The sequence below is a fragment of the Pinus tabuliformis genome, chromosome 8 (assembly GCF_031772625.1).
Source record: "Pinus tabuliformis cultivar Carrire ecotype Pingquan chromosome 8, CPIR1, whole genome shotgun sequence".
In the NCBI taxonomy this organism is placed as follows: domain Eukaryota; kingdom Viridiplantae; phylum Streptophyta; class Pinopsida; order Pinales; family Pinaceae; genus Pinus; species Pinus tabuliformis.
The window spans coordinates 1,905,450,339-1,905,468,860 of record NC_142294.1 but is presented as its reverse complement, the minus strand read 5'-3'; the positions used below and the strand labels follow the sequence as shown (position 1 = coordinate 1,905,468,860).

Below are 18,522 nucleotides of genomic sequence, written 5' to 3'. Positions count from 1 at the left end.
GAGATGCTTCAGAAAAACCTTCATGCATTCATAAGAAAAATTTCAAATGATAAGCCCAGGATCAAAAACTGGCTGGGCTCTTTCAGAAAACACAATCCGGAATTGGCTGGTTCAGCTGAGAACTTCCTCAAATGCCTGGTAATCTAAAAAAAAAGGATTTCCTGCACAACTTAAAATCAACCACTAACAAAGAGGGAGAAAACAACAGTGAAATTTCAGATCAAATGGAGATACCTGCCATTATATTTCAGAAATTAAACTATCATTCAAACCCCAGAGATCAGCCAAGACACCTGTGCCTAAATCAATCTTCGTCAAGCTTTCATCAATGGTTGAAAATAAAATTATGCAGAAAAATAAACATCTTACAACATTTCCAGAAGAGTAAAACCAGCAAGATTTTCAACCCCAAAGTCTTTCTTTATTGCACAAAAAATGGCTACAAGAGAGCTTTCTTTAGCACAAGACTCACAGATCCAATCTGATCTCAAATGACCCCTGACACCCTATTTAAAGGAAAATTTCCTAACGGCTAGTTCAAGTGATCCATGTCAAACTAATCTCGACCGTCGATGAGGATCAAAATCTCTTTTAATCTCATTCGTCGAAATTTTAAATGCATTTTAATATATTAAAATATTAAAATCCTGCATTTATTTCCTCAAAACTTTGACTTATTATTATTTTATTTTATTTTTCAAAATTTTTAATTTATTTTATTTTTTATTTATTTTATATATATATATTATTTTTATTATTTTTATTGGATCCTCGAACTTAGCCTTTGGGAATTTTACCTAGGACCTAGGACTTAGGACTTATGAGGGGATTAAAACATTTTCTAACCCTCAAGACACTTTACATCATGACTTTTACAACTTTACATCTCAAGGGGGAAAACCCATTTGACATAGACCCTCATAGACCACCCAGTTCTGCGACACAAATATAATCTAGCAGATCAAGCAATTTGTAATAACCTAACCAAATAGTTAGAGTTATTTCCAAATTACATTTACATAGACTCGAAGCACACTAGGATTCCCCTAAGATTCTAATGACAAAATTCATTCTGTCTTTGGGGTTAGGCTGAAGGAAAACTCTGCCGATCATGGATCAGGGAGACAAAAAACCTTCCGGAACGTAGATTATCACTAGAAAATTAGGTTTGCCTAAGCAATTTATATACATGACTCAAACCTGCTAAGATTATTTACAATTTACACATGCAGACTGGGTCTACAACATAACATGATCAGGTCAACAATGACTGTCGAATGGCACGGACATGTCGATTAAGCGCTATCCCTTTTGCGAAAAAAGGGGGTGTACTGCTACGGGTAGCTGACACGTAGTGGTCAACATCTGGCTCTACTTGGGGACATGTTGCTGCATTGTAGGAATGTGAGAATCCAGAATCTGCATCCATGCAACATACAATAAAACATAAGTAGAGTCCATCCAAAAAATCATCATATAACATTAAGCACATGAAAGATATAAACTCTTCATTTATTAACTATCTAGTAACATGAAAATTGAATCTAATCCTAAAATAGAAATGAAAATGCTGAAAAAAACAAGGAGTAGGGTTAGAAATATAGAGGATGCCCCATGGCATCAGATGTGTTCAATATAGTGTATACTGAGCATTTGCTTGCTTTCAGGCAAATTTGTCGGCTGCTTGTCGGATGTGCCATGTCCAATTTTGCATACGGTAGGACTTTCTCCTATCTAAAAATCAAGCTGCTTGCAGCCGTCTGATGCATCAAATCTTCTTCTCATTCTCTTTTTCTTGCGTTTTTTCTTTGCGGCAAGCTGTATCACTGATGACGTGGAACTTTCTGCTTCAAAGCTCTTAGATGAAGTATGTATGATATGTGTGACATGTCTTTCTTCATTTTTCATCTGATCTTTATTGTTTTTAATTTTATCTGGATCACCTTCAATTAACCACTTTTCAATCGAACCAATGACCTCCTCATAATAAGATGGAGCTTGTTGCAACAAATAAGGAGGCTTCTGATCTGTCGATGTTTCCTAGTTTCTTTCATCCTCTAACCGCTGTTGAAATTTATGTACTTGTATTGTAATGGCATCTATCTGGCTAGAGTGTTCAACTTTCATAGTACTGATTTTCCTGGCATGGTCTTCTTCCATGGTCAATAACTTATTCTGAAGACATATCTGATTAGCTTCCACGGTCGTCATATTTTCCTCTGAGCTTGATAACTTGCTTTGCATGAAACTAATTTCCTTGTCATGATTACTTTTCATGGTCTCAATTTCCTTAGCATGTTGATTTTGCATGTCGGTTATGTAATCAGAGTGTTTAATTTTCATGATCTCCATCTCCTTATTACTTTTTTCCAGGTGGGTGCATAAAGTTCTCACATCATTGGCGTAATTAGTTTGATTGATCTCCATATTTTTTACCAGCCACATTAATTCTTGTATAATTTGTTTTTGATCTTCCTTTTCATTGTCAACACTGTTTTTACAATGTGTCCCTGCTTTTCCAGTATCATGGATTTGATCTGCAATGGTACAGGTGGATGGCACATTCTGATATGAAGAATTGTCTTGAAATCTTCAATCGACAGCTAAACCTTTTATAAGATTACTTTCATTCTGTTGCACAATTTTTGGGGCACAAGGCGAGCTATCTGGATAACCATATCTATCTTGAAAAGCATTGAAAATGTCTTGTAAAGAAGTGAAAGAGTCTTCAGGACAATTATTAAACCAATTCAAAGCATCACCCTCTAAAGAAAGGACAAATAGATGCATTTTGACATCTTCATGATTATATTGAGGAACTCTACAATACATGAACGTTATACGATAAAAACTCCATAAATGCCTTCTAACAGCGACTGAATCACCACCCGAGAACAAAGGTAATCTAGAAATGGCCACTTCCGGAATATCATGGAGATCATCAGTAAAATGACATGGTTTAAACGAATAATCCATGATGAATAACGAGGGACAAAATGGATGATAGAAAGAGATCTCTGCTCAAGAAAATCAAGAGATGAAAGAAGTGAAGTCGCCACTTGAGCAATGAATCTAATTCTAGGATCCAAAAAGCAACAAACAAGCAGATATGAGGGAGGCTTCTTGCCTGGGAAAAATAAAAGAAATGGAGTCGCCACCCAAACAAGAAATGAACCGAAGAGTAGGTGCCCATATGACGAAAGATAAGATCCAAATGATGCGAAAAAATGTTGAATCTGCTAGCTCAAATGAGAGATGAGGAAGATGAAAGAATGATGAGAAATGAAAAGATGAATGTCAAATAAACCAAGGACAGAAAAAACTCTATCCCCTGCAACGGCGCCATAAAATGTTGTCGCACAGATTGTCTAGGCAGCGCGACAACTCTCAGATCGGGGGCTGTCACCCTAATCCCCGATCTCTCTGTTTAAGCTGTCTCCTGAGGTTAAGGGGGGTAGACTCTATGGTCCGCAGTTGGTCTTCCTTTGTCCCATAGGGTCCACCCCCCTTAGCCTCAGGAGACGGCTTAAACGGAGAGATCGGGGATGAAGGTGACAATCCCCGATCTGAGCGTTGTTGCGCTGCCTAGACAATCTGTGCGACAACAGGCACGTCAGAGATATAATAAACTAATTCTCTATTGGAACAACCTCTTCTGCTCTCAATAAGTCGGGATCCCTCTTCTGCCTCTGAAATGAATAAGTGCTATGCACAGTGAAAATGAAAAAAATGAAAAGTAAAAATAAATAAATAAAAAAATAAAAAAAAAATAAAAAAATGAATCAGGGGAAAGAAGAGAAAGGCTTCCTGTGCAAGGAGGTGATGCAAGTAACTTCGTCGGGCTACTGACCAGGCTCGCTAGTAGCGGAGCCATGCTTGTTTTCCTATGTGACTCCACCGGGGTACTGTCCAGGCCTGCTTGTAGTGGAGCAACACGAGAGATGAAACTAAGACTCTGACGACTATACTGTTTATGCACCTATATACCCCTCAACCCCAATCGAAAAAACAATGTTGTCTTGGCTTCGAATGCGTGTCAATCGACCAAGAGTTTGGCAGATGCTACATCTTACAATCAAACTAGTGTGAAGCCAAGATGAGCTGAGAGTTGAACAATACTTCCGGAGGTGTTAGAATTGCTTTTCACGAACAAGGTCCATTCAGAGAGCTAGAGTTCTACCAGTGTATCGCCAAGTGTTGTAGCGGCTACAACCACCATCCAAAATTTTTCCTTAGCCTATTTTGGAGCCTCCCTACCAACCTTACATATCACTTTGTCTTGCTTCGTCAAGTACTCAGGCTGCAAGTGTTTTCCTCACACAAAGGTACCCTATCGATCACAGTTGATCCATTCCCCTCACAGGTTGCTCACCCGGACTTGGTCCAACTGCAGGCTAAGCAACTTCCCCTTGAAAATTGCACATTTCTGTAGGGAAACCAGCCTTCCATCCAGGAATTGCGCAATCCTCTTTGATACCCCGTTAGGCTCGAGGATTGCGCAATCCTGCCTGCCAACACTCCCAGTAGGATTTGCGCAAATTTTCCCAGTAGCAGGCTGTTCAGCCCAGGATTTGTACAAATCTGGGCAGTAGTCAGAAGCTCTGCCCAAAAATTGCGCAAATGTCCTGGGCAGCCAACCCAACTCCCAGCTAGAAATGCACATTTTTCTTCAGCAATCGAGCAGTCTCTTGCATGTGCAGCTGAGTTGATCGGTTCCCTCCGGGACTAAGCAAAACAGACTTGCATGCATGAGTTGCTTCTCCCAAGGCAACATGCAAAGGCATCCCTTGTTTCAGGGATCTATGTTTAGCAGTTGGAGGTTACATGCAAGGAGCGATTCTGAAACCTCCCACCAAGTGTCGCTTCCCCTAGATTCGTGGAATGCGTGTCACAACCTCGATGTTATCAAAACTCATCAACCAGATGCTGCAGAGCTCATTCCTCACATCAACCTTGGATCTCTGACATCCCACATCACATCTAGGAGCATTCTGCACGTTCAACTCAGCTGTTTTGGGGTAAGCCCGCTTCTAATGCCTTGTGCTGCATTTCTGTCGCTTTTTGTGTTTTCGCTTGTGGGAGTACTATTTGCTTGATTTCTTTGAACACTTGCTGTCGTTTACATATATACTAGCTTGTCCTAGCTCTGTTTCAGTTTTTGTTGCTATCTCACTGTTGTCACATGCATGAAACTGTTTTGCACAGACGTTCGCCCAACCAATGAACTGCCTCACCCACATGCATGTTGATCTATTTGTTGAATCTTTCATTCATGTTTTGCATGCACTGTTAATCACTTCTGCTATCACTTAGTGTCGCCATGCATTCACTGACTTACTTGCTTTCAGTTGTCCGTCGGCGAGTCGGGCCAACCTTTGCCTGGGTTCTGCCTCCTCTAAGGCTGCATTGCACAATCTGGGGAAGGAAGGCTCACCTTCCTCTCTAGAAATGTGCATTCCTACCCAGCATTGGCCTCCAGGACTAATTTGTGCATTTCTAGAGGACAGTGGCTGCTTAGCCCAAGAAATTGGGCAAATCTGTGCCTGGGCTAGCAGTCATTCCCAAATGGAATTGTGCAATCCTAGCAGTCAGCAGCTAGACTAGACTATGCATTGCGCAGTTCCAACAGTCAGTTAGTCTCCCAACAGCCCAGACTGTGCCTTGTGCAGTCTTGGCAGTTGGTCTCCCGACTGAAATTACACAACCTTCATGATCATTCACCCAAGTATGTTGCAAGTTAGTTCTCATGTTCATTTTGGTTTTCAATTGATAGATTGCTTGCCATGTCTCCAGGTATCATAGGTGTTCATCTGCTTCTCAGTAGTACAGGTACAATGGTTTCCAGGGGAGCAGAGGCGAAGACACCATTCAAAACACACTTGGGGATGTAGTCGATCAAGTGTCTATGGACTTGAATACCCACGAAGACATCAAGTTGTTAGTAGATAAGGACATCAAGATATGACATCAACAACATCATGAACAACAACTAGAGACGGCATACCAAATGCAAGGAATGCAAGAGGGGGGTTGTTGACAACACGGAGGCGGAACAAGGTTGCAAACTCAACCAGGTCCATTAATGATGAAAGCAACTTTGGAGACTCCGACTATGAAGTGACGACGTGACATGAAGATCGCACGAAGGCAGAAGATGGAACAAAGAAGGAGTTGCATGTGCTGAAGCAGCAACTCATGAAGAACATGACGCTGCACAAACAAACGAATGAGTTGCAATAGGAACATGAACAACAGTGGGTGCAACATGCACTCACGAATGAAACTGCGCTCGTACAAGTTAAGGATCCATCCTAGCAGCTGACACAGAGCAGACATGGTGAGCAATGTTGTTGATCACATGCAAGGGATTCAACCGCATTCATGTCGTTGAGCACACACATGCAATCCAACACATTAAACACACTCACCAAGGCGAAGACAAGAAGCAAGTCCAACTGGGTTGAACATGTACTTCGACATGTTGATGCACATGACCACCAACACACATTTGAAGATCAACACGGGCACTATGCATCAGTGTGTTGCCGGTTCAACCATACCCAAGAAGACCATGTGCATGTTAGCAGACGAGTTGGATGAAGGGGGCGAACCAATGCACCGGTTACAATGGAGGCAAGAGTTTGCTTCAGCAAGATGTCACCATGAGGTGCATGCACACCATCACAGACGACCAAGCTTGGCATCAACTCACCACCTTCACCATCAAAAGCATGTCAAAGAGTTGGTCTCACCACAACAGACCGAGTGTCAGTGATGTCTTGCAAGGCTTGATCAAGCCATGTTGTCTCACATGTGTACATGTGCATTGTAATTTTGAGTCATGTCAAGTGTAATTCAAGTGTCAATAGTGGATGTAACAATCATAGAGTAGGTGAAGAGTCATGAGGGTAGTTGAATGGTCACAAAGGGGAATGTCAAGGGTCACCCCACCCTGTGCTATAAATAGTCCCTCATAACTCATTGTTTAGTATTTTGGTTAGCCAAGCTTCTACTAAGACTATCTTGAAGAAGGCTTGGACAGTGTTGTAACGCGCCTTGGCTTCTCCAATGCATGGAGCTAGTACATCTCTTTGGAGGAGCAGGCGGATGTGGCTGTAATGTTCCACTGTTGGGGCTAACAGGTTTACATGGTGTATTGTATGATTGTGACTTACACTTCTTAATAATAAGAGCCAACACATTTTCATGCATATGTTGTTATTGTAGTTGGATTGTTCCGGTTTCCTTAATGATATATGTTGTTTAACTTACATACTTGTATATGAACTGATTTGTACGCAATTATATGAATCTTGTTGTTAATGTGTTGCTTATGTTGTTAATGCTGTCACCATCCATGTTGACTGCTCTGCCGGATATCAGACAGACCTTTCTCATGAACCTTGCTATATCAACTGTCACACTCGTCTCAGAGTGATCCGTGAGTGTTGTTCGTGTTATCTTACCTTATTGTTATGACTGCCGCATCCGAGTGGATTGCTCTGTCGGAAGCTGTGCATGTCCTTTGTGTGGTGTGTTCCTAGCCGAGCTAGGACTGGTCCCTTTCAACCTGGAACTCACCTTCACCTTCCTCTCCCTTCGAAGTGTTGGAACCTCTCGTACACATTCCTTGACTCTCTGCATTAGTCACACCCTTGCTACTCATAAAGTTATCTTACTTGCCTCTGTGCGACATCGCAGTCAAGGCATTACCTTACAACCCACTACTGCGACTCCTACACCAAACAGTTTGAGGTCTAATTGGGACTTCTTACCGAGGAGATCCCCTTGACATGTTGGCGGGTCCAGCACTGTCCACACATAGGTTCCTGAAATGATACCTCTTGTTGTAAAACAAAAATTCTTGGTGTAAAGGGAGATAAAATTTGAGATGATCTTGAAACTAATGGTATTTGAGTAGAAAAGATTGATACCATGAATCACGACAAAGATATCGTTAACGAATGAATAAATCCATGAGAGTGTCAAAATTATGGAAAAAAACTTGCACAAATTTGTAAAATTTGAATGGATAAGTGAAGAGGAACATCATTTTCTTACAAGAACCATACAAGGTGCTTATGTGTTTATATCTTTTGTTTCTTATTATGGAAACCCTGGGTGAAGTTTTATGGTAATCTTCAAAAGAACTATAAATGAAGAGGTTGAAGTAAAATTTGGCTGCGAGAACTCTAAAGTAAATAGAATTGTGAAACTCCAACGAGCTAGTTAAAGGTTTCAATACTTACACCTACAACTAAAGTGTCAAAAAGCAATAAATGTAATGCATTGCAAAAACCATATAAATACAAATACACAAGTTCTCTATATTTATTTATTTTATTATTCTTTTTTTTACACAGTGAGAAAACCTATCCTAACTCAGTTGTCAAACTAGCAGTCAGGACAACCATCATTGGCTACAATCTGCTAACGCAAGCTGAATCATCATCATTATTCAAGGAAAACCACGCCACCTAGAATTACTCACGAGTGGTCCATAAGGAGACATGCTTTCGCTCCTGCCAGATGCCTTTAAGTCTTGGACTGTTAACCTGTTTCCTTATATATGAGGAAGACAAACTCTTAACCATACAAAAGCAATTTTAGAGTATACTCCAAGCCCAATTCAAACTTTGTATATATGATAAATGAATTTAAATTTATAATAAAACTTATTCTTAAGTCCAAAAAAAATAAAAAAAAAATAAAATAAAATATAAAATATATTTCATTTTAAATATTAATTTGTTAAACTTTTTATCATAATTTTAATATTAAAATATTAAATCTCATAATTAAATATCGAATTATCATTTTATTATAAGTAAAAAACTATATATCTCAATAATTTTATTTAGATTAATTATATAATTTATTATCTTTTCAAAATTATTAGTAACAACACTTAATCTCAACGTAATCATGCTCTTAGTGATCCCCTCTGAACTCTCTTCTAAAAACTTAAAAACCATATGTGTTTTTGGAAGTTAATGTAATCAAGAGACTCAAAACTAAATTATACCTAGATATATTTTTTAATGAATTAATGTACAAAAGGTAACGAGATTAAGCTTTCAAAGGCGAGAGTGGAGATGCCCAAGCTACATGCCTTAGAATTAGAATGGTGCATTTAACCATTAACTATATATCTGACTATTAAGTTAATTTTTATCTTTTAAATGAGTAAATATTTGTGGCAATTAAAAAAATTACATCAAATAATTATAAGAGGATCATATGCAAAAGTTGAGAGTTCTATATTTATATATCATAATATAATTTGAATCCGCCTGAATTACAATATAATTTGAATTGTGTTGAATATTGTTAAATAGTATTTGATTTTATATACAAAATTTTAAGATGAATTTGAGTATGTAAATTTTACAAAAAGTCTTTAGAAATCTTGCTATTTTAAAAACGTTAAAAACTAATTGAAGATGGGGTTGTTATCTACTTTATTTTCTCTTCCATTATCATTGCCTTGGACCTACTCATTGGAATTTAGAAGAGAGTGCACTCGTACATCCTTGTTATTATTGTCAATGTTTTCTTGCTCACGAAGGGGCCAACTTGGTTCTCTTGAAACAATTTACAAAAGAGTGCAACACAAAGCTTCACATTTTGCTTGCTTGTTGATTTGCCTCTTTTCCCTAACCATAATAACAATTTTCAATTATGCTACTATGTTTATTTCCAAATCATGGGATTGATTGAAAATAAGTCCTTCTATTTCCAAATCATGGGATTGATTGAAAATAAGTCCTTCTATTGATAACATTTTTTTGCCTCATTTCCCCATGTCTTTGTTTGCATAGTAATGTGCTAGTTGGTTGATTTCCTATAAAACATGAACACATTTTGCTTATGAAATGTGGGTTAATGCTTGGGAATCCTAAAGAAAACTAATACTAATCAACTATCCATGGGATTTGTGTGAAGAACCATATGTTGAATGACATTCTTTGAGTCACTTACCATAGTTAAGTTTGGGATCCTCAGTGAAGTAACAAGTCTCAATCCTTATATAACGACATTTGCCTCAACAAGATTGCAGAAAAATTCCTAGATTCCAAGCATAGGAGCATTTTAATATTCTCTCTTAGGTTAATGAGAACCCCACATGCTCTTGCTGCCCCAAGTTATAAGGGTTCTTTTTTACAATGAAGTAAATGAATATTTATTTATTTCATGATATGGTGATACTGTTAATGCATTTTTTTTGCCAAACAATAATTGTGTCTCACTTTCAATATTGTAAGCTTCCCCTTTGTAAAAGAGATTGCAAGAATTTAGAGATGGAATCTTGGTTCCAGACTCAACAAGCTTCATTTTTTCATAGTTTCGAAGATGTTGTTTTTCTTTCTTTCAAATAATTAGTAGAGCTATGAAAGGGTTTGTAGGACCAAGTATTCAAGACATGACTTGTGATGCTTCAATGTTTGTTTGATAAAAATTGTTGGAGGACTGTAATATGTAGTATTTAGGATAGACTATTGACAAAAATATCATATTCTTTGGGTCAAAAAGATAAGGACAATGTATATTTTGGTTTCCTCTTTGAAATATCACATGTAAAGCTTTTTTTTCCATGGAAAAAAAAAGAGGTTTCAAAGATTTGTTTTATTAAAGGATTTCGATTGAATGAGAGGCACTCTATCGAGGATTTCGATAATAACATAACAATTTAGAACCTCATGTTTGGTGTTCAATAGGAATGATGATGACACAAACATGCCAAGGAAAGGAGCACAATATCCATGAGTACCCTTTTCATGTGTTTTCCCCCGCTTTAAACTGGTTGAGTGTTGGAATAATAAAATTCCATAGAGTAGCACAAGGTGGTTCATTTCAAGTTAAGGATGATGAGTCTTGGGTTGGGTGACATATACAAAGGTGACAAGCTCCCTAAACAACAATAAATAAGTTATTTATGACTACTTAGGAAACTAGACCATAATGATTAGAGAGATCAAACTTTTGTTGAAAAAAATATCATAGAAATGTGTAATGTGTTGTCATATTGATGGCATGAACTCTCACATATTTTATTATGGATGTAGGTAAAAAGTTTACGGGAAAAATGGTTGGAGATATTTGACTTGGGCATTTGGTTCAATCAAGGCCTTGAAGCATGCAACACATTAGGGGTGTTATATTCTTTCCACGACTAGCCCATGTAGTTAGCTGGGGGGTTAGGGGGAGGCGGAGCCCCCCCTTCGTTACGCCGATTGGCGGTGGGGGGGGGGGGGGGAGGGGGTCATAAGGGGTTTGAGGGTTGCAGGTAACCCCACTTTATGGGGTCGGGCAACGCCCCGGAAAATTTTGGTTTTGGACCCTATGTTAGGTTGGGCGGACCTACCTATGGTTTTGTGCATTATTTTTGCACATGGTTTTGGACGCGATGGTTTTCGGTCCATGGTATTGGATGCTTCGGCATGTATAAATATGTATGGTAACATTAAAAGAAAATAATGAAAAATCAAGCTGGTAGTCCCGGTTTTAGGATCTAGGGGAAAACCTCTATGTATATGTGTTTTATGTGTTATGCTCTTGCACTATTTATTTTCAGTGTTTTAGAATTCGTATGCAGGTAATTTCCGTACAGGGTTAAAACCTACATTTGGTATCGGAGCAGTTTTGGCTTCAAGGGGACGCCTTTGTTGCTGAGGGGTTTCGCTCGGGCTTGTGGTAGACCCTGTTCAGTGGGAGAGCTGCGAGATCGATTCTAGTGGTGAAAGAAGATGGCGAGCAGTGGAAAGATAGAGATCGAGAAATTTAATGGTCAGAGTTTTGAGTTGTGGAAACTCAAGATGGAGGATCTGTTGGTGGATAAAGATCAGTGGATCGTGGTAGATCCGAGTACTAAACCAACGAGAGTGTCCAATGAAGAATGGAAGAAGTTGGATCGGAAGGCAAAGAGCACAATACGATTGTGTGTCTCAGATTCAGTATTGCTGAATGTATCAGGGGAAGCTACGATGAAGGCTTTGTGGGACAAGGTAGGGACTTTGTACCAATCTAAGTCTCTGGTGAATAAAATGTTCCTGCGGAAAAAACTATATAACATGAGGATGAAAGATGGAGACTCAGTTACAGAGCATCTGAACGCATTTAATACTATGGTAAGTCAGTTAGCATTTGTTGATATTAAAATTTCAGATGAAGATAAGTGCATCAGTTTGTTGTGTTCTCTACCATATTCGTGGGATAGTTTGGTTATTGCAATAGGTAGCAATGCAACTGCCTTGCAATTTGATGAAATAGTCTCATCCTTGCTGACGGAGGAGATGAGACAGAAAAATATGGAGAGCCAGAATGGTGATGCCTTGTCTGTACGAGGACGGTCCCAAAACAGAAACAAAAATAAGTCATCGAGTGGGAGATCTAAATCTCCAGGAAAACCTATAAAGGTGGTGTGCTGGAAATGCGGAAAGGAAGGGCACTACAAAAGGGACTGTAAATCTAAAGCTCCTGACAAAGGAAAGGGATCTGATGATGCTCCTTCTACAAAGGCGAAAACCACCTCAGATGAAGGTGGGGATGTGTACTTGGCTTCTTCAAGTACACATGTAGATCATGAGGCATGGTTGATTGACTCATGTGCATCCTTTCACTTCACTCCCCATAGAGAGTGGTTTTGTGAGTATGATAAATACGATGGTGGTGATGTCTTCTTAGGGGATGATAGGAAGGCTAGAATCATTGGTCGCGGAAAAGTAAAGTTGAAGTTGCAAGGTGGAAGGGTTAGAACAATTCTGGGTGTTCAACATATTCCTGCATTAGCCAAAAATCTGATTTTTGTAAGCAAGCTGGATGATGCAGGTGTAAAAACAATGTTCAAGAAGGATACCTGCAAGATAGTTCAGGGAGCACTGGTATTGATGTGGGGAGTTCGGACTGGAACTCTGTACAAGCTGCAAGGTAGCACTATTGTTGATGGGTGCAATAGTTATGAGGTTCCTGAAAGTGGAGCAGAAAATCTAGTGGTCTCTAGAGAGAAGACCATGCTGTGGCATCAAAGGCTTGGACATATTGGAGAGAAGGGCCTTCAAATACTTCATGGTAAAGGTATGGTAGAAGGTATGAGTAATATCTCTCTGGATTTTGATTTTTGTGAAAATTGTGTGTATGGGAAGCAGAATCGGGTGAGTTTCCCCTCTGGTGGTAAGAGGGCGAAACAAATATTAGAGCTTGTGCACAGTGATGTGTTTGGACCTGTGAAGGTTCCATCACTGGGTAAGTCTGTGTACTACGTATCATTTTTAGAGGACTTCTCAAGGAATACATGGATATATTTCCTTAAGAAGAAATATGAAGTCTTTGACAGGTTTAAAGAATTCAAGGCTCTAGTGGAAAACCAGACAGAGAAGAAGATAAAGGTGCTGAGGACAGATAATGGTTGAGAGTTTTGCAGTAAGGAATTTGAAGAATTTTGTAAGAAGTGTGGTATAGCACGGTAAAAGACTACTCCATATACACCTCAGCAAAATGGAGTTGCAGAAAGAATGAACAAGACGTTGATGGAAAGGGCAAGAAGCATGCTCAGTGGTGTCGGGTTAGGACAGGAATTCCAGGCAGAGGCGGTGGAGACAGCATGTTACCTGGTCAACAGATCACCTTCATTAGCGTTGGAGGATAAGACTCCACAAGAGGTATGGACTGGTAAGAAACCCTCTCTTTCACATCTGAGGGTATTTGGATGTGATGCATATGTACATGTTCCAAAGGAGAAACAAACCAACTTGGATAGTAATTTTGAAAAGTGCATTTTTATTGGTTATAAGGATGGTTTAAAGGGTTATAAGCTTTGGAACCCAGCAACAAGGAAGGTTGTGTACAACCGAGATGTGGTGTTCATAGAGGTGAAATATGTTATTAAACATGAAGTCCAACCAAAGGAACTTGAGAAGATAGAGTTTGAGCTAAAGGAGGAAGAATCAGACTCTACAGCAGAGGAGGAATCAGAAGATGAAGAGCCACAAACTCCGGGTGTGAGAAGATCAGTTCGAGAAAGAAGGCAGCCAGAAAGGTATAGTCCATCTGCTTTCTGTTCAAATTTTGCTTTATCTATTACTGATGATGATCCTAGAACTGTGAAGGAAGCAGTAGATTCAGAGGATGGAAAACTCTGGAAAGAGGCCATGGTTGATGAAATGGCATCTTTGCACAAAAATGAGGCTTGGGATCTAGTGGAGTTGCCGGCTGGAAGGAAACCCATTGGCAACAAATGGGTGTTCAAGAAGAAGACAAATGCAGAAGGAAAGGTGGAGAAATACAAAGCTCAGTTGGTAGAAAAAGGTCATTCCCAGGTGCCGGGAATTGATTTTGGTGATATTTTTTCTCATGTTGCCAAGGTAACATTTCTTCACGGGGATCTGGAAGAGGAAATATACATGAAGCAAACTGAAGGCTTTGTGGTGAAGGGTAAGAAAGAACTGGTATGCAAGTTAAAGAAGTCTCTGTATGGGTTAAAACAATCACCAAGGATGTGGTATCAGAAATTTGATACATTTATATGGAGACTTGGCTTCAACAGAAGCAAAGCAGATTGTTGTGTGTATTTTAAATTAACTAGTGACCGTGCTATTTATTTGGTCTTGTATGTAGATGATATGTTGCTGGTTGGAAATGACAAAGAAATTATCCAGGATTTGAAGACCCAATTGTCCTCCAAATTCGACATGAAAGATCTTGGTGCTGCAAACTATATTTTGGGCATGGAAATTAAAAGAGATCGGGCAAAGAGGAAGCTCTGGTTAAACCAGAGGAAGTATGTCGAGACAATATTGCAGAGATTTAATATGTAGGATAGTAAACCGGTGAAGGTTCCTATTCTTGTAGGTGTAAAGTTATCTGCTGAACAGTGTCCCAAGACACAAGAAGAGGAAGAGGACATGTCTCGTGTTCCATATGCAAGTGCAGTCGTTAGGCTGATGTATGCAATGGTCTGTACTAGACCATACATTACACATGCAATGGGAGTATTGAGCAGGTTTATGTCAAAATCAGGAAATGAGCATTGGACAACAGTGAAGCGGTTTTTCAGGTATTTGCATGGCACTAGTGATTATGGTTTGTGCTACCAAGGAAGATCAGGATTGGACAGAGTGTTGGATATTCGTGGCTTTGTTGATGCAGTATGGGCTGGAGATCTGGATCAGAGAAGATCTACAAGTGGGTATGTGTTTAACCTATTTGGAGGTGCAATCAGTTGGATGAGTAAGAAACAATCTATAGTGGCACTATCAACTACAGAGGCAGAATACATGGCAGCCACTCATGCAAGAAAGAAAGTAGTTTGGTTGCAAATATTGTGTTCAAGTATGGGGTTAGTACAGGGAGCTATAAGGATAGACTGTGACAGCCAAAGTGAAATTTTCTTGGCAAAGAACCCTGCATATCATTCAAAGACAAAGCACATTGATGTTTAGTATCACTTTGTGAAGGATATGATAGAAGACAAAAAGGTGTTGCTGGTAAAGGTGGACACTTTGAAGAATACTACAGATGCATTGACAAAATATGTGAGCTTTGAGAAGTTCTCTTGGTGTAGATAAACAATGGGCATTGTAGGGATGGATAAATGACTAAGCTCTCTTATGGCCCCCTGTGGAAAGAAAACAACAAGTAGGAGAATGTAAGGTTGTGTTATATTCTTTCCACAACTAGCCCACATAGTTAACCGAGGGGTTAGAGGGGGGGCGGAGCCCCCCCTTCGTTGCGCCGATTGCATAGCGGGGGGGTCACAGGGGGTTTGAGGGGTGCAGGTAACCCACTTTATGGGGTCTGGGGCAACGCCCCAATTTTTTTTTGGTTTTGGACCCTATGTTAGGTTGGGCGGACCTACCTATGGTTTTGTGCATGATTTTCGCACATGGTTTTGGACGCGATGGTTTTCGGTCCATGGTATTGGATGCTTCGACATGTATAAATATGTATTGTAACATTGAAAGGAAAATAATGAAAATCAAGCTGGTAGTCCCGGTTTTGGGATCCAGGGGAAAATCTCTGTGTATATGTGTTTTATGTGTTATGCTCTCCGATTGTTTATTTTCTGTGTTTTAGAATTCGTATGCAGTAATTTCTGTATAGGGTTAAAATCTACATGTTCTTTATGATCAACCATGGCAAAAGATGAAAGTTGCACATAATAGTTACTACCAATTTTAATAGGTTACTCAAATCTTAGTCAAAGCACTTTGATTCCATTTGCAAATTTAAGGGCTTAGCCTTTGTTTTCAAGAGGTGACTTCCCAAGTAAAATAGGGAACAAATTAGAGCCAACATTGGTGTTAGCATAAAGTTACGCTTCGTCACCAATACCTTTACAAGAAACTCTCCAACTCATTGCCACACAACAATATCAATCTTTATGAGAAACACTGCAACTCAATGCTACACCACTATCATCTTTTTAAGAAATGCTCCAACTTATTTCCAAACCACCTCTACCTTTACTAGAATGACCTCAACTCACTATTGGACCATTGTTGTCTTTACAACAAACACTCATTGTTAGACCATGATGAGACAAATGCCTAAATGGTGTAAGATTGCGCACAATGAGCTCTTAATGAAATCTCACATAGGGTGAAGTAATATGCCCTTTACAAACCTTACTATCTATGTAGTGAAATGCACAACTATGGACTCAAACATATGGCAAATTATATCAATGCATTAAGGTAAAGTGATATATACACATAAACATAGTCATGAATTGATTCACTCATTCTCATTCATTATTTTAAGAGTACTTACAATTACAATGATAATGCATCTCATTGGGAATCATTTGTTGTTGTATTTAAAATCAACTTTACCATCTTTCTTTTCCACCTCAATCCAATCCAACCAATCTTCTTCCTTCTTTCAAGCTTTCTCCCCTCACCCATAATTAGACAACCAAATCTTTTTGCTAATCTTCTCTCCTCACCCTTAATTACACAACCAATTCTTTTGATCATCATATGATTTATAATTTGCTCAACTTACTCTCAATAAACATACTTAAAACGTTTTTTATTTATAATTTAGCAATACAATTCTGGGGGAGATCAATATATTTTTATTAATTAAGCTGTATTTTAAATGCATAATATATTATAAACCCCAGAACCACCAAAACACTCGATCTATACAACTTTACAACGCAAATTTACCATTCTAACCGTAACTATTTCAAAGAAAACTGCTCCCAAAAAATTACCAAGAACGCAAAAATATAAAACATTTAAAGCCATACGCTATAATCATGTGTTATAGTTGATTATAAATGTTTTGTTGCATTCACCTTGCAAACCGTTCGTCGCAGCCATTTGCTCGACGTTTTTATCCTGCACCACGCACTTTCGTGTGCCACCTCGCTTTGCCTTCGAGTCCTTTCTTCTCGCGCGTACCCATTTATTGTGTATTGGTTCACTTGCCCCTTTACACTCTCCATTCCTCTCTCCATGCTACTGTTCGCATGTTTCTGTCTACTACGCTCCCCGCTGCCTTTGTCCTCCTCTGCACTTTGTGACAATGCCCAATTTGAAATAGAGATTCTGTGACACCACTGTAAGTGGCTTTGAGAGCAATTAAGACATAGAAGAGACTTTTCCTTTACGTTTTAGCTTTAAGCCCCCTCTTTTATAATAGTTTCCTTCTCCGATAAAGTTAAATCCTGCCCTCCTCTCATCCGTCATTGACGATTCCGCACATACGTCAAGGGTTTGAACAAACGACCGTACATTGAAGGGAAAATCGTCAGGCATGGCGACGGCGGTTGGACTCCCGCCCTCGACGTCACAGGTTCGATCCCTCTTCCGCTCACTGCTACGGACAGCTCGCAGGTTTCCCGACTACAACATACGAGAATACGTTAAAAGACGGACAATAGAGGGTTTCAGGCAAAACCAACAACTGACAGATCCGGCTGCTATTGTTTCTGCTTTCGCCGAAGGCAAATCCCAGCTAGAGGTGGCGTCAAGGCAGGCCGTGGTGTATTCTCTGTATGCCCCCAAAGTCAAGAGTATCATGGACATTGCACCCACAAAACCCTAACTGTTTATGGTGTATCGTATCATAAAACCATAGGGCTTTCATTTCAGGAAAGAAAACTATGGAGATGATTATTGTTTTAATATTATATTGGGCTTTTTATTGTGGTGCCAAAATCAATATTTTTTTATAATCTCGATTTTCCTTGAACTCTAATGTGAACCCTGAATTTTAGGGTTTAGGGTTAATGTGTTTTGAATGGAAGTGCTGAAATTGTGGGATACTTATTGTTTGCTACAAAATTTGGTTGTTTTACAGCGGAGCTCAAATTTTTCTTTGTAGTTGTGGGTTGTTTTAGTGTATGTGCATAGTTGTTATCTCGTGTAGGTAAGTCATCAATTGTCCGGTTGGTATACCAACCAGCCAACTGTCCTTAAATGCTGGGCTCCTCCTCGGATTCCTTCTGTTCGTTGTCCGATTTCACAGTTTTGCGGTGATAACGTGAATTTAAGATTTTTTATTTATTTTAATAAT

At 39.2% G+C, this 18,522-nt stretch overlaps 1 protein-coding gene across 1 annotated transcript; it reads left to right on the top strand.

The window, feature by feature from the left end:
- The first annotated feature begins 17,299 nt into the window (after positions 1 to 17,299).
- LOC149244049 (LYR family of Fe/S cluster biogenesis protein) lies at positions 17,300 to 18,310 on the top strand. Its single transcript, XM_089367913.1, has one exon. The coding sequence runs from the start codon at positions 17,761 to 17,763 to the stop codon at positions 18,049 to 18,051; it is 291 nt and encodes a 96-aa protein (XP_089224039.1). The 5' UTR covers positions 17,300 to 17,760; the 3' UTR covers positions 18,052 to 18,310.
- Positions 18,311 to 18,522: the final 212 nt, after the last annotated feature.

Excerpts from the sequence above, each read along its gene's own strand:
- LOC149244049 (XM_089367913.1), top strand. The coding sequence starts at position 17,761 with ATGGCGACGGCGGTTGGACTCCCGCCCTCGACGTCACAGGTTCGATCC.